The following is a 15,578-nucleotide window of genomic DNA, read 5'->3' as shown; positions in this document are numbered from 1 at the left end:
TAGACTAATTGGTCAGAAAAACAGAAAGGATTTTATTCAATGGAAATTAGAAAGAATATGCTGAGAAAAGGAAAGGAAAATGTATTATTATATAAGCTCAAGTTTGGCTAGCTCCCTGAAAGCAAAGGTCATGGAGATGTACTTAAGACAGCCAGGCATTTTGGTAATGTTAATTCTTCCAATCCATGAGCAGGGTTGTGGGAATTCTATGGGGACTAAACCTAAGAAAAGAAAGCAAACATTGTACAAAAACAAACAATGATGTAAAATATATATAAAATAAATAATTTTTTTAAAAAGACCACTATGCAAATAAGGCAGCTCTAAACCAAATTACTCTGAATTAAGAAGAAATATAACTATAATCAATTAAGAATTCTCAAGAAAATTTAAAAGTAAGACCCACCAGCCTGGTGGCAAATGCCTTTAAAAGTAATTCATGGAATAGTCATTGTCGCTGTGTCCCAGTCTTTGAAACCATCTGCTAGAGTAACCACTGAGAACATTAAGTAATGTCTTCATGCCTTATTAATATGCAGTGTTCTGGGATTCATTCTGTGTCTCAGAGACTTTACTCCTGAAAAAAAAATTTTTTTTTCAGATAACGTTGAGAACAGAATAGAAACATTCCTGGCTCTTTTTCCCTATTTCCCTCTACCTGTCTGAACAAACTACTTTTTTGTTTTAATCTGGAGAGAAAAAGAAATAGATCAAAGGTATATTCCTTGCACTCAAATAATACACTAGGGCTACTAACTGTCTGAAAGTGGAGGTCTCTCTGACGGCCCTTAGGTCCCAGAGCCAGGGAACTGCTTCCTGTAGGAGGAAAAAATTATTGATACTATGGTTATTATTGTCATCATCACATGGGGAAATTCAGCCTTTGAGAAGTTAAGACATCAGACCCAAGCCTTTCAGCCTCTAGTGCCTAGCACAGTGCACTTTGGCGTAGACATCAGAACAAGGCTATTTGCACTCAACCAAAAGGAAGGAAAGATGGGCTATTAGCCTAAGTCTCTGTACTAGGTGTCTAGAAACAGCTTGTGAAAACAAAGCAGCATTCTTTTCTTTTTTTTTTTAATTTTCATCCAGAAACTCCAGCCAGAAACCCGACTTTAACACTTTCAAAGGGCTATGTTAGTGTCTGTTGGAAAGAATAACATTCCTGCTTTAAGAATGAGTTGGAGTGAATGTGATTCTTAGCACATCCCAGCCCTTCCTTGGGAGCTGTCCTTTTTTCACATCTCTGCATTTCCTCTAGCTCCCCTGTCCCCTTTAAGAAGAAGGAGAAATAACATTGAAATAATGTTGAAAAGAATAACATTGAATAACATTCCTGCTTTAAGAAGGAGAAGTTAGAGTGACTGTCATTCCTAGCATATTCCAGCCCCCCACCCCTTGGGCCTGTCCTTTGTTCTCATCTCTGCATTTTCTCTAGCTCCTCTGTCCCCAGGGATAGGCATTTACCCAGACAAGCTCTTCTCCCCTTGGGGAGCAGTGGGTGCTCTTTCTGGTGGTTAGCTGCCTGGGAAGTCAAAGGAACGTGAGAGTCACATTTTCAACTTTCAATGTCCTTGAAAGACACTAAGAAAAGTGTTGTGGGACTCAGAACCCCTGTCAGGTTGCAACCAGAATTATTTATTCACAAGGTCTCAACTGTGAGGCAAAGTGGGGAGAAGGTAATTGGTGATAATTAGAGATTCAGGGTTTAGTTAAGGTTTTAATTCCAACACTCCCAGCAATGGGTTCCCAGGGCCTGTTGAGCATTCTATTGTGAAAAGAGTACTCTCAAGCATCCCCTTAGTTGAATGTCCACAGGAGCCACTTCACAACACTCTCCAACATTGTTCTTTGTACTGGCAATAAAGGAGTGGGGATTCTTGAAATTACATCTGAGACATTGCTTTCTAGAAGGAGACATCAAGGTGTTATTCATGACATTGCAATGCATTTTCTTCATTAGACTCTCAGCATCACCCTTCCCCTTCTAATGAGAGATCCTTATTTCACACATCAAAGGAAGCAGCCCAGAGAATATTCAGTGGTGCAGACAGAATATGGCCCCAGATGCATCTGTCCAAAAACTCCTTGAGGATATTTTATAGTGATTTTGGAGCAGCGCAGGTACTGCACCCTTAAAGCCTGATATATCAAGACACAACCCCCCTCCCCAAAGTTGTAACCTGTAGAGACCTCATCTGATCTCAGAAGAACAACAGGGAACACCTCAGCTCACTCACCCACTGTGGCCAAAATCCCAAAGGGGAGAGTGATGTGTTTGCCTTTCAATCCCCGTTAAACTATTCTCTTTAGAGAAGAAAGGTTTAGCACCAATATAGCACAAGGCTTGGAAATAATGTTAGGTCATCTTTTAATACATAAATCTGTCACCTCTGAACCAGTGAGATCAGGGTGTCCCAGGGCCTCTGGCATAAACTTCACCTTTTATATATTCCCAAGGCACAAAAGAGCAGCAATGGACTTGTCACCCCCAAAATTTGATCCACCAGGAACTTGATCCTGCCTGGGTCCCTATCCTGTCTGTCCACAACTGGCAATGTAACGGGGATGCTTCCTTACCCTCTCTGGACCTCAGTAGGGCTTTTTTGCTTGCTTGCTTTGGGTTTTGGAACTCATCTCTAAGTTCGTTACAATTATTATCTTCCGGTTTGCTTCTGTGGTTGCTCCAAAATTACTGCTGAAAACTTAACTTGCTGCAAACATTATCAACAGGCAGTAGTCACCCCTGCCTCCTATAAGGGTCTTAAGGTATCTTAAAGATCTACCTGTGACGCTAAAAATTCAACACCGATAGGATTTAGTTGATAAAGAATCATATAAGGAAAAAATATATTGCCCAGTGAAATCATTTTTTCCTACGCTTCTGCTTTTCTTTTTTCAACCCAACATATCAGAGCCTCTTTAAAAATTGTTTAGTTAGGAAAATTTGCATTTCCAGGATAAAATCCGTAGGTAGATAAATCATACCTGAACAAATTTTGTTGAATTTTGTAAAATCCAAGGCGTGAAGTGTAATAATAGTTTTCATAGCCCAGGAAGAAAAGGAATGCTTCGTTCCTTTTCATTTTAACATGTGTGATATCCCAGAGATTTTTTTGAATTTTTCTATATGCCTGAATTGGATCCAGACCTTATTTTTGGTCTGGAAAATATACTTTGCAAGCAATACACTGAAAAATAGTTTAGTCCTTTGGAATCTTTTATCTATTTGAAAATTAGGAATTTTTGGTTGTTCTGATGTAAGTTTCTTATAATGCCAAGTATTCTAAATTGGAGTAGAAGGCTTGCTGACTTAGTACACAACTGTCCCAGAGTCCATAAGAGGCTGTTTCATTTCTTTTTTTAAAAGGGGGTTTTCAAAACAGATTTGTTTCTTACTTCTCAACTGCAATTAGTGCCATGCTTAAGAAAGCTTAAAATACCACCTTTTGTTACAAATTATGTGCCAGTGGGATCTAATTGTGACTTTGGATGCTTATTAGATCGTTTAAGGAAACTCAGTCTCCTTCATTATTTCTTTGTTTCTTTTGAAATCTTCCCAACAAAAGCAAATTATTTTACAGCTGGTTTATAATTGAACTGAAACTCATCTTTATCGCTATATGTGCAGTTCATAATGACATATCCGCCTTTACTGTGCTCTGAATACAGCCATCACATTCAGCCAGCATCTAGAACTGCTTAGGTTAGGAAACTGTTTCCAACAAGGCAGGACGATAACCCAGAATGCTATCAGGGCACAAAGGAAGCTGGACTGGTACATGCTATCGTCGAGAATCTTTGCTTTTCCTCCTGAATTCCAAAATAATAAGTCTTTGTGGTGACAAAGACTGTGTTTCACACTTTTATAATATTCTATAACATCTATAGATAGCTTTAATATTGTGTCCATGTTGGAAACAGTCAAGAAATTCCACCCCTAGAAGTGCAAAGCCAATCAATAACATAAGATATTCTCTATATTATGACCCTTCCATGGTCAGCTCTCCTGCCAGCATCCTGTTTCCCAGTTGCTCAGTTCTAATACGATTCCTGCGACAGGGTAGGGGCTCAGTAAATGTTAGCTAACAAACAGGTAAAAGAAATACACAGAAAGCCACACAGGGAGTACATCACACCTAGACATTCTGTTTTCACCTTGAACCCCAAAAGTCAAGAAATGGTAAGTGTCAGCCACCAGCCAATATTTCTTTCACAATTCTCAATTGCTTCTTTTAAGCAGAGACCCCAACTCCCAACTCCAAACTCCAGCCCATCTCAAGTGCAAAGGGAAAGCAATCTAGCAAGGGCAAGAGAAAAACTATGGTGTTTGGCAGAGCTGGTAGAAAAAAGCATATCTTGGGCCTCCCCGGTGGCGCAGCGGTTGAGCGCTGGGTTGCGAAGCTGCCCGCAGCCTCTGCAGCGCCGGTTCAATCCCCGGCTGCTCCCCGGCCACCGGAGGAGGGTCCCACATGGCGCGCAGACCTCTCCTGCCGCCCGCTGCTCCCCTCAGCAGTGTACTTCAGTCCTTCTGCCTGCTCTGCTCCCCGCTCTGGCTCTGGTGAATTCTCTCACCCTCCCGCGCTTCTGACTGTACCCAGTGCATGTATAAACAAAACAAACAAACAAATAATAAATAAATAAAACATGCCTCTATAAAAAAAAAAAAAAATTAAAAAAAAAAAAAAAAAAAAAAAAAGCATATCTTGACCCATTTCCATTGGAAACAAAGCCCCCACCCCAGAGCTATAGATAGTCCTAGAATCATCACCCCAGTATTCAGCTGATGTACTGTTTTTCCACACTGTTTTCATTCAGCACAACTCTTCAATGGGCAGGACCACTGCATGCATGCAATGGAAGACAGAAAATTAAAAATCTCTTAAGGAGCTCCTTATCTCTCTCTAATGATCAATGTGTTCAAAATTAATAATAATCTACCTGTTTGCTAGCTATGACCCAAAACATGGCTTTGTATAATGTGTTCTGAATAAAACAATAACCTCTTCATCTTGACTAGTAGAACATTAGTGACTAAGAGGCTTTCTCCATATCTCAATATTTGTGTTATAAAGAGTTGATGAGGAAGTGGAATGTACATTATTCCCATGTCCATGGACAACACACAGAACATACACTTGTGTATATGCTCAGTATGAGTAAAACATGATTTGGCTAAACCAAGAAGTGGAAATACTTTTCTCAATATTGTCTTAAATTCACATCTATGAATAAGTCCAGAAGGACATGACAAGGAGAATGAAGAACTGAAATCCCTAACATAGAGGAAGGCTGAAAACAGATTCTATTTAATCCAGAAAAGCAAAGGTTTAAAGGGTATCAAAGACTACCTCTAAATATTTGAAGAACTCATCATCTGTTCTGTATTGTCCCAGATAGCAATTTTATAGTTGATGAGCAGAGCTCCCAGAGAGGTCTGTCCAGGCCATTATGAGCAATAATTACAATCCAAACTGGTGGGGCTGCCCAGAGGTGAAAAGCACCTCCACCCAGTGGATATCAAGGGGGATCTTGATGATTCCTCCTCAGATACTACAGGGGAAAGTGACTTCCCTCTTAGACTCTTGCAGTTCAAATAATATTAAGTGGTAGAGATGACCAATTGGCACTAACCAAACATTTGCACTACGTGCCCATGGGAAGGGCATAAAGGGACTCTGGCTAGGATCAGGGATCAGGTAGGAAGTGCTCTAGCTCTTTGGAAAGTTTTCATGACAAGGTAGAAGATTTTCTTTCTTTCCCTTTTTTTTTTTTTTTTTTTTTTTGAGCTGCTTAGAAAAAAATGTGTTAAGAGCCCAGCTAGAAGGGTATGGGAGCTCACAGGTGGGGAAAACGCAAAGGCAAAGATGGACTGGTTGGATAGTATGGATATTAAATAAGCTTGCCTGAATAGAGGAAATAATTCAAGAGCAAAGAATCAAGGAAAACTGGGTCATTCTTTTGTGGCTAGACAAGCAATAACCATTTGAACGTCACATTATTAATCCCATGAATAGCCATAACTACCCTCAGCCCCCACCCCACTGAGTGGTGCCGTCACCAACTCTAAGTGCTTCTTCCTGGTGCTGAGAATAGAAAAGGTGAGTATAATTCCTAATGGTGTTGTATATGCTCCCCAAAGTCTAAACATGTCTCTTCACTGGTTTTAAGATGATTACTTGGGGATTCAATATATTATGAAATGCATTTACATACATATATGTATATATATGTATATATCTTTTCCCTTAATTTTTAAAACAACCAAATTTCCATTATAGTGAGTTGACTGTTACCGCCTGCTTTTAAAAAACATACATTTCCAAGCAAATTTGTGAAATTTTTTCAGTTTTAAAAATCCTTTTACTGACTACTATCTATAGAAGAATCTCATTTCCTTTCGCAGTGCTATGTTTTTATATTTCAGTTTTTTTAAATTAAACTGAAAGACTAATTCCTCCTTGAAGCAATAAATAAAAATCATTTCTGATTTACCATTTCTGAATGAAGAAATGATCAAACATATCAAGTCATGCAAACCATGTCAAGTTTAGGAAAAAGAAAATTTAAATTTATTATTATTGGAAACAGAGACTTAACTCTGTAAATAGCTATATTTTCTCTCTGAGATCTGGCTTATACTTTTCTTTAAAAAAGCAAACAGGGGCCTCCTGTCAGCGCAAGGAGTTAAGTCTCAGCACTATGAAGCTATCCACAGCTACTGCAGCACGAGTTCCATTCCCAGCCAGGGAGCTGACCCACATGGCACAGCAGACCTCTGCTATCTGGCCTGCTGCTCCCCTCAGCAGTGTATTTCAGTAGACCCACCTATTCTGCTCCCCATTCTGTCTCTAGTGAATCCTCTCACTCCCACACCTCTGGCCTATACCCCAGCTCTTGTATGCATAAATAAATAAAATATTTTTTTTTTAAAAGCAAACAAATTTTCCCCAGGATATGTCTAAAGTCTGAAAAGTTAGCTTTAATATTGTCAGTTAAGAAATTAAAATGAGGCTCACTCTTGACTGTATTAACTTAAAACTTACCAATGTGCTTATTCTGACTCTTCACATAGATTCGTGTCAGTACACACTTGCTCTAGTTGTTTTTGTAGAATATGCCAGATAGTGTTTTAATAGGTTAAGGGTGTGATCAACACAGAGGGATATGTTATCAGAAAGTATTTCCAGGAACACACTCTGGCCACCAGAACAAAATTATTTTTCAACATGAAGATGATTCCTTGGTGGTTTGGACATAGTCTATTACCATATCTTGTCATCTGTATTTGATGAATAATTACTATCAAACTGAGTTCTAATATGATCCCAACTAGTAAAAAAAATAAAATAACTAAGGTGATCTGACTGGATCACCTTACTGCATAGAACCAACATTTGGCCAACAAGAGAAAGGAGTGAATTTAGAAGTATTTTCAAGAAACTACTACAATTCCTTCTAAAACCAGGTTAAGTAATTGAGAGTCCTTATTGAGGTATAATAGCAGACTATAGTAGACTGTGGTAAATAGAAATCTACTGTAATCTGCTATTATACCTGAAAATTAAGACATTTTGTGACTAGTGCACATCACCCCTGCCTATTTATTATTAGAAAACCAGACGTATTCAAGTGGCATTTCTAGGATCTGATCATGATCTAGAAACAAAGGCAAGGCTCTTACCCTGGCTGCCTATTTAGCCCTATTTTTCTCTCATTCCAAGAGTGTGCTGGTATAGAAAATCATCTCTTCCATTTAGAAATGGTAAAAAATAAAATAATAAAAGGGAGAATATGGATCTTCAATAAGGTGGTAAAAATCATCATCTACTAAACAAAAACCTTTCTAAGGGCATTGTTACACAGGTAGTAACTTTGGAGATTGCCAAAAGGGGTAAAGTATTACTGTCCTCTTGGTCATTGATGGGTAAAATGTATCTCTAAAGTTTCTAAATTCAACTCTAAAAATATTCCATTTAATTAAAAGGAAACCTTCCAAAATGCTTTTTCTGCAACTAAAAATTGGGCAGAAATGAAAATAGTTGTCAGTGATATTTGAAGTGTCCTGTGGTCTTGGGTCCTGACACCTGCCATGAATCCCCTCCCAGCACCAAGCCACTTTGGTTTAGGAAATGCCTGTGGCACCTGTGGGGATGGATGAGACTTTGTGCAAATGCATTGTTAAGGCAGATCTTGGGGGACCCTGCATGAGGAGGCAGCAGATTTCTGATCTCTAGTTTGCATTGATCTTACATTTAGACACAGACTCAGAAGAACAGACACTCCCTTTTCCAGTGCCTTCGGAAAGATTGCCGCTCCGTAGAATGAGTCCTTTCTCCTCCACCCTTAATCTACAACCCAGCTTCCCCGGGAGATCCTACTTTGATTTGAGATCCTCACCCCACCAGCTGAGCTTGCATTCCTCTTTACAGTCTCTCAATGCACCCGGTGAGCTGAGCTCCTCTGACCTTTCCTCTTGATCTCTGTGCCTTGAAGGCATCCCTGAAATACCTGTTTTGTTCTTGCCATCTATGTGCGTGGAGCGGGCCATGAGCCAGTCTCTGTGTCTGTGGCCTGCTTCTGGTATGGGGAATGTTTGGATAATGGAGTTTGTGGCATTCTTGTTTGTGTGGTGTGAGGACCAACCGTTGAGCTGTGGTCAGTGTATAATGGCATTGAAAAGTGATGAGTGAAGTTTTTCTTTTTGCACAAACTGGTAGCACCATGGATGACCCGCAGTCATCACATGCAGTGGCACAGCACGGTACCGGCACTGGCTGACTGGAGGCTGGGGCCTTAGTTTGGAGGTTTGCAACCCTGCTGTATCCAGGAAACCAGCTGTGTCTGGGAGACTGGATCAGTGCATCTAGTGCGGAGTGGTCTGATTAAACATAGACTCAAGAGATCTTTACTGAAAAAAATCAAGTCAAAGTCAAAACGCACCAAGAGCAGAATGCATCCTACAAGGCAGGTGAACCAGAGAGCAGAAAGTGAAAGTATTTTCTGCAAAAGCCTGTGCTCACTGGTAGGACAGTGAGGCTCAGGACTGATTTTTTCCAATCAAAAGGGAGCAAATTAGAAGCCCTTAACCGTGCTAACACTCAAAGAGCCCAGTTATCAGAAAGTCTGGCCTTCCTGAAGTTCCCCACGGTAGAGTGGGTTGTGACAGGATTTTTGGATGATTTTAGGGAAGCTAGACTTGTGTTACTGTGCAGTGAACTCTGTCTAGCAAATAGAATCTGAAAAAGATCTAAGATGCAGACCTATTTGATCTCTTCAGGACTATATTATAATCACGGATACACATGATGCACATTTCACATTTCCAAAGGTTTGTTTTGTTTTGTTTTTTATTCTTTTGCTCATCCCACATTCTGGAATGAAGAAGGCCACAGCATGACAGTGCAAAAAGGATGCAGGGACTTCAAGCTCTCTTTAAAATGACATCTTTTCTTTGTGCTTTTATGTTTCTTATTGTTTCTCTGTGCACTACTGGCTTTCAAACATGCTTTGTTATGAAATCTTTTCACTCGTGTCTAATGTACTGATATATTGTTATGGTCTTTGTAATGTATATTGTCTCAAGAATAAAATGAAATATGGATTTGGAGTATTTGATAGCTGTGTTTGACAGCATTGTTCTAGTTGTATCATTAAATCTTACATGTATGATGGTGTGCTTAAAGTAGCATAAAAAGATTTCAGAAAACTTGTTTTGAAAAAAATTTGTACCAGGCATGATTCATTTAAAATTTTGAAAAGCCCTATTCAAATTCTATAAATTTATTTCCAAAACTGCATATAAGATTCAATTTTAAAACTCCATGTATTCCAAACTCACTGAGCTCTAACCCATCAATAGGAACAGAAGTGATATTTGATAGGAACTAAACATAAAAAATCAGCAGTTGGTAGAAAATGACTCATTTGTATGTGAATTATCCCAGAGTAAAATAACCAAAAGTCAAACCATCACCTTTAAATTTTTGTTTTTACTTCAAGTGTTAGTCCTTTAGCAATGTGCTGTCTTAATTCTTCTAAAATTCTTTTTTATTCAGTGTATTATCCTTCACTTGTTTTAGAAATGAGCATATAAGGGCCTTCTGAGTTCAAAAATTAAATGATTCTTTCTCTGTTCTCTAGGGCTCATCAAAAACATTTTCCAAATCAATTCCAAGTATCACTTGAAATTGTAGTTCACACATCTTTGAACCTGTTAATAGGGGACAGTTTTTTACACCCCATGTAGCTTCTCATGAGCCAGGGAGGGGTATCTCAAAAAAAGGGGTGGTCAAAATGTTCCTGAGGTGATTCTAATCTCTCTGAGACATCCCCATCCCCAACAGTCACTACCACTCCCCTAGGTGAGAAGCATTGAGGTAGTAAAACATCTAAAGAAATAAGGTAATCTGTGTTTTTCTACATTTAATGTCATTATTAAAATGATCAGATGTATTTATTAATATGTGGATTACACATTTAGTTCTATGTGTATCATTTAACTTGGGCCCAAATCACAATAAAGGCCTCTGGCATAAGCAGAGCTAAAGAGCATAGAATAGTGATGTGGAACAGAGTTTTTTCCAAGATCCTGTGATTTCTCCATTTCAGTTGGGTGAATTTTTATCATTTTTAAACAGTAAGCCTTGTTAACATGAGAAGTTTAGTGGGAAAGATTGAAGTTGGAAGTTGATGGAAATTTACGCTATGGAGTCAATAATCAGTTGGAAGGGCTGTACTGAATAGAAAAAAAACAAGATGTACTTTTTGTTTTTGAAAGAAAGAGCTGAGAAGCAATCTTTCCCCAAAAATGTAAACTAACATTAAAAGGGCTTTAGTTTTTCATGAGTCAGGCCTCGGTGACTCTATTCAGCTGGTGCTTTAAAGTGTATACAAGTAATTTTTATCAACTTGGTTGTTGTTTCATAGCTTTGATGTGTAGTATCTCTTTATAGGATGCAATTTTGAGCCACAATCTGCACCTTACTCTCAATTAGGCAAGTATACCTATTGTGATTGTTACCTTTTACTTATGTGATTGGTATGCCCGTTTTCCTTCAAAAAATAAATGGCAGCAGCTTATTTTATGTCAATATGTTGTCTAATTGTCATTCTAACAGTTACTCAAATACTTAGAAAAGTGGAAAAGATACCTGTAGGTTTAAATTTTATACCAGGAAGATCACCCCCACCCCATTGTCTTATACATCAATAAATGTGAAGCAGGGAAGTGTGGGTAAAAGTACAAGTCAAACCAATATTGTAGTGTGTGTAGCATTTAAAATTGAGCCCTTTTTTTGGTTTTAGTCTATCCAAAGAGACATGTTTGCTTATCAATGTCACTTTTGCTTCCTATTTCTCTCTCCCATGCCTTTCACTGGAATGACAACAGTTGACATTAAAAAGCTGTTGGCAGGTATGGAATAACCTTATTCTGTTGCAAATAGCAGAGACCAAAGTGCATGTGAGGTGACTCACAGGTTCAATAACTCAGCCGTCACAGCTCTCGGGAGTGTGGTACGGGTAGGCGGCGCTGAGAACCAGGCCGTGAGAATGTACACCAAGACCTCATCCCATCTCCAAAACACCTATTGCTCCAGCAACATCTTTGACATGATAGTTGCAGCAGTAACACACAAACTGTATTTTTAAGTTAGCTGAAGGAAGCAGCCTGCCTTAGAAAGTCTTACATCCAAGTCACATCACTCATGAGTATATGTTGCTGATCACTTCACAGCTTTTGAACTTGCTGTAGCACTAAGGAAAATTTCAAAATGACTAGATGTTAGCACTTCTGCCAAAGGAATATTTCCTGATTTCACTCCGTGTGTTTTATCCCTCCTCCATCTAGGACTCTAGATCCTAGCCTCCCCGCCTCAGGGTTACACAGGCCTCTTAGCACGTCCCTCTCCCTTTATGTCTCTGGTGTACTGTCCTGCCAGTCACCAGGTGAAGGGACTTGCACCTTCCAAAATCGATGCCACTTCACTCCCGGATCAACTGGTTGGGAGTGCAGTCTGAGCCAGGTAACCCCTGCTGAATCGGTCGTGTGTCCTCCATCTGCTTCTGAGAGCAGAGAATTCCAGCTCCCAGGAGGTGCCCCCCAATTGCTGACTCAGGGCCCCTTCTGGCCCTGGATGTCTCCTTCCTGCATGGCAGCATGAAAATGGGACACGAAACTCCTCACCCGCCCAGGAGTGCGTGCCGGTGTCGAGCTCCTTGGGTCTCTCTCAGTAACCCCCTTCACTTCTGTTCTTCCCAGTGGCCTGGTTTGCTTTCGACCCTGGCTCGGCGCACTCTGATATCATCTTCTCCAATGACAACCTGACTGTGACCTGCAGTAGCTATGATGACCGGGTGGTGCTGGGCAAGACCGGCTTCTCCAAGGGCGTCCACTACTGGGAGCTCACCGTGGATCGCTATGACAACCACCCCGACCCTGCCTTTGGCGTGGCTCGCATGGACGTGATGAAGGATGTGATGTTAGGGAAGGACGACAAAGCTTGGGCAATGTATGTGGACAATAACCGGAGCTGGTTCATGCACAACAACTCGCACACCAACAGGTACCCTGCAGCCCCCCAACCAAGCCTTCTTCATGTTGGCTTCTGGTCGAGGATGAGAGCCCCAGTTCCAAGGCCTGTTAAAGAGATACATTCAGGAAGCTGAGCAGGCTACCTTCATTAAGTCGCTCAGGAGTTCTACCACTCCTAGCGAGGTCCAACCTGCTTTAGTTTGGTTTATTTATTCATTTATTTGCTATGTTCCACCATGGCTGGACACTAAGAACCCCCGTGCATAGCCAGGACTCTAAGACCCCGGACGTACAACTTACCAGAAAAGTACTTTCAGATGAGTTATTTAGTTTCATTGAACCATTATTTCCAAGTTGACCAAATTAGGAAAACAATGGTTTCCCTTGTTGGAGTGTTCTCAAAATGAAATGAGATGTGCCGAAATGCCTCCTCATATCAGAGACGCCTGAAAATAGAAGCCATTATTCTTATTATAATTGTTATGAATGCCACGCTCAGGATAGAAGCCTCCTTAAACTCAAACTTATGAAAGCCAATGTGGATAAATGTATACTTAAAGTATGCTCTTATTATTGTCTGAATTCAGAGCTCTCAATTTGCTGGGGGAAGAGAACAAAGTAATTTTCTTAGATCTTTCTCCAAAGGTTTTCCTTAGGCTTACACCCCAACGTAGGCAATTATAATGTAATTCAGATTGGACATTTTCCCTAGACTTTCTTTTTTATTTGGTTTGTGTTTTCCTCCTGAAATGTATTCTCTAAAGTTTCCTAGGCTCTTTCATGGACCTTGGTCCACCTTAGCAATTTCCCCAGGATACATTCTCATTGATGTATGAGAAAAAAAAAACAGTTATATTTAGTCAGTTCAAATGGAAAATGAATTGGGCAGTAGGATAATGAACTTCACTCCAGCTTTTTTGGTGCACTGACCGCTGTCCCTTCTCTAGCCAGCAGGGTTCGTAGGGTCTCCATTTCCTGTTCCCTATTTTCCACACATCTCTATTCGGGTGTGTATTATACCCTATTACCTGAAATGACCAGGATACCAACTTGATGACAGGGCTCACCAGATGCAGATGTGCAGTTATCTTCAGGGGTTCACATTTGGGGGAGCCCCTGTCACTAGATTCCTAATGCCACCACCCATGTGCCATGCTTACTTTCTCCCCTTCCAGCCTCTCTAGGTTGGAGTGAGGAGCGAAGCATAACACAACTGTCGCACTAGGCAGAGAAACACATTCTTAAATCTGAGTGCGCCTGTTTGCATGCAAACTGCATGTCACTTGTGCTATCATTGTTGATGCTGTGAATTAACAAGACGCAACGTAAAAACCTGTTCTTACCAGTCATGTACAGTCTGTGTTCTGCATGCCGGGGAAAAGCACAGCACTCTGAGATTTCTTTGCTCTGCTGAGATGAGGATGAAGTTCAATATTGCTAGATTTCAAAGAAGCGAAAAAAGACAAATCTGTTCATCTATCCTTAATGTTTTTTGTGAAATCATCAATGGAAGCATAAGACACAATTCTTTATAAAACAACATCTGAATGCAGGTTCTTTGAAATCACTCTATCCCCTACAGTATGATTGTTTCATTTATAGGGGGAAAAGCCTCTTCTTCAATGCTGCCATTTTATAGAGAACCTCCATCTTCTTAATTGAAACTCAACATGCCAAAAATTGCAGCCTTTCTGAAATGAGTTTTTCTATCTAATGGCTAATAGAAGGCCCCAAATCCAATGTTTCATACTCTTCGGTTCAACTTAAATGCTTCTTTATTTTGACTTTCAAATTAAACCATTTTTGTTTTAATGATGTTTAATTCACACCATTTGTGCAAAGTGTGCAACATAGTTATAGGCAGAGTCTGAAAGCCCAAAGGCAATATATTTTTGGTTTTTATTATTTTCTACTGCTAAGGTTCAGTGGTAGAGACCCCATCTGAATAAGCTCACTCTCAGCAATAGCAGAACCACAGGGTTGAGCCTGTACATTCTCAACATGGGGCAATACCTCCCCCAAGGGAGTGAAAATTGGTTCGGGGGGTGTGGGGCAAGCAAAAATATTGTACTCTGTTCATATGTAAAGCACAGTTATGCATACAGCACATAAACAGATATGCCACATATCTGTGGTAATAAAACTTTATGGGGGGGTAATTAGAGGGAAAAATATTTCAAATGGCTCCTGGGAAGGGGGAGGATTGCTTCAAGCAGGTTGAGAAACATGGTTTAACCATACAAGGAGAACTTCTAGAATGACAGACATGTGAAAACCAATTATTCTCTTTTCCCACAGAACTGAGGGAGGAATCACCAAGGGAGCCACAATTGGGGTCCTCCTTGACCTAAATAGAAAAACATTGACCTTTTTCATCAACGATGAACAGCAAGGCCCCATAGCATTCGAGAATGTGGAGGGCATGTTCTTCCCAGCAGTCAGCCTGAACAGGAACGTGCAGGTAAGCACAGGCCCCCCCAGTGCAAGTGCCAGCTTCTGCTGCCTCTACTGAAAGGCTGCATGGGCGGTTAATCAGTCCACGAGAGAGGGAGCCCCGTGGAAGGCCCAGGCCTAGACATGGAGCAAAAAGAGGAGGGAAAGAGGTTGGCCACCGAGATGATTCTACGCCCGCCTAAGCCCTTTATACTGGGGCACAGTCTAGAAAAAACAAGTGGGAAAGAAATTCAGTTCATGCTTTGCTGATGACTATCTGTCAGAGCCCTAGTTTCATCTCAATGGAAATGAAACTCTTGCACCCACTGGCATGAAACCAAGTGAAATGCTTAATAAAAAGCTCCATGAATGCCTGGGCAGTGAAGGTGTAGTATTAGTGAAGGTGAAGTATTAGCTCCATGATCAGAAATTTGAACCCCGTCTTCATTCTTACTCTGCTTAACTAGGGTCTCTGGGGATAGAAACTTAGTCCCTGCTTATGAATTAGTTCGTTATGATTTATTGTAGATAACAGGTTCTTCTCATTCATTCAACAAATATCTATCGATGCCTTTAACATGCAAGCACTGTTACACGTATTTGGAGTTAG

General features: G+C 40.3%; 1 protein-coding gene and 1 long non-coding RNA gene across 7 annotated transcripts in view; one reads left to right on the top strand and one right to left on the bottom strand.

The window, feature by feature from the left end:
* Positions 1-15,578, top strand: part of TRIM9 (tripartite motif containing 9) — a 96,686-nt gene that overhangs the window by 78,479 nt on the left and 2,629 nt on the right. Inside the window, exons 8-13 of one of the 6 annotated variants that reach the window (XM_037503320.2) lie at positions 5,324-5,337; positions 8,260-8,448; positions 10,956-10,997; positions 11,393-11,416; positions 12,263-12,512; positions 14,834-14,996. In XM_037503320.2, coding sequence (XP_037359217.1) covers positions 5,324-5,337; positions 8,260-8,448; positions 10,956-10,997; positions 11,393-11,416; positions 12,263-12,512; positions 14,834-14,996 — 682 coding nt within the window. Of the gene's footprint in view, positions 1-5,323; positions 5,338-8,257; positions 8,449-10,955; positions 10,998-11,392; positions 11,417-12,262; positions 12,567-14,833; positions 14,997-15,578 lie in introns of all 6 variants that reach the window. The other 5 variants (XM_037503319.2, XM_037503322.2, XM_037503321.2 and 2 more) reach the window with 5 other exon arrangements.
* LOC119239085 (uncharacterized) overlaps positions 399-15,578 on the bottom strand; it is a 28,317-nt gene continuing 13,137 nt past the window's right edge. Inside the window, exons 2-4 of the long non-coding RNA XR_005123742.2 lie at positions 13,879-13,972; positions 12,836-12,981; positions 399-577 (exon numbers count right to left, since the gene is read on the bottom strand). This is a non-coding gene — a long non-coding RNA (uncharacterized LOC119239085). The remainder of the gene's footprint in view (positions 578-12,835; positions 12,982-13,878; positions 13,973-15,578) is intronic.

Source organism: Talpa occidentalis, unplaced genomic scaffold (assembly GCF_014898055.3).
Source record: "Talpa occidentalis isolate TD23 unplaced genomic scaffold, MPIMG_talOcc4v2.1 talOcc4.11, whole genome shotgun sequence".
Classification (NCBI taxonomy): domain Eukaryota; kingdom Metazoa; phylum Chordata; class Mammalia; order Eulipotyphla; family Talpidae; genus Talpa; species Talpa occidentalis.
Note: the sequence above shows the minus strand (reverse complement) of the source record. Positions and strands in the feature narration are given on the sequence as shown.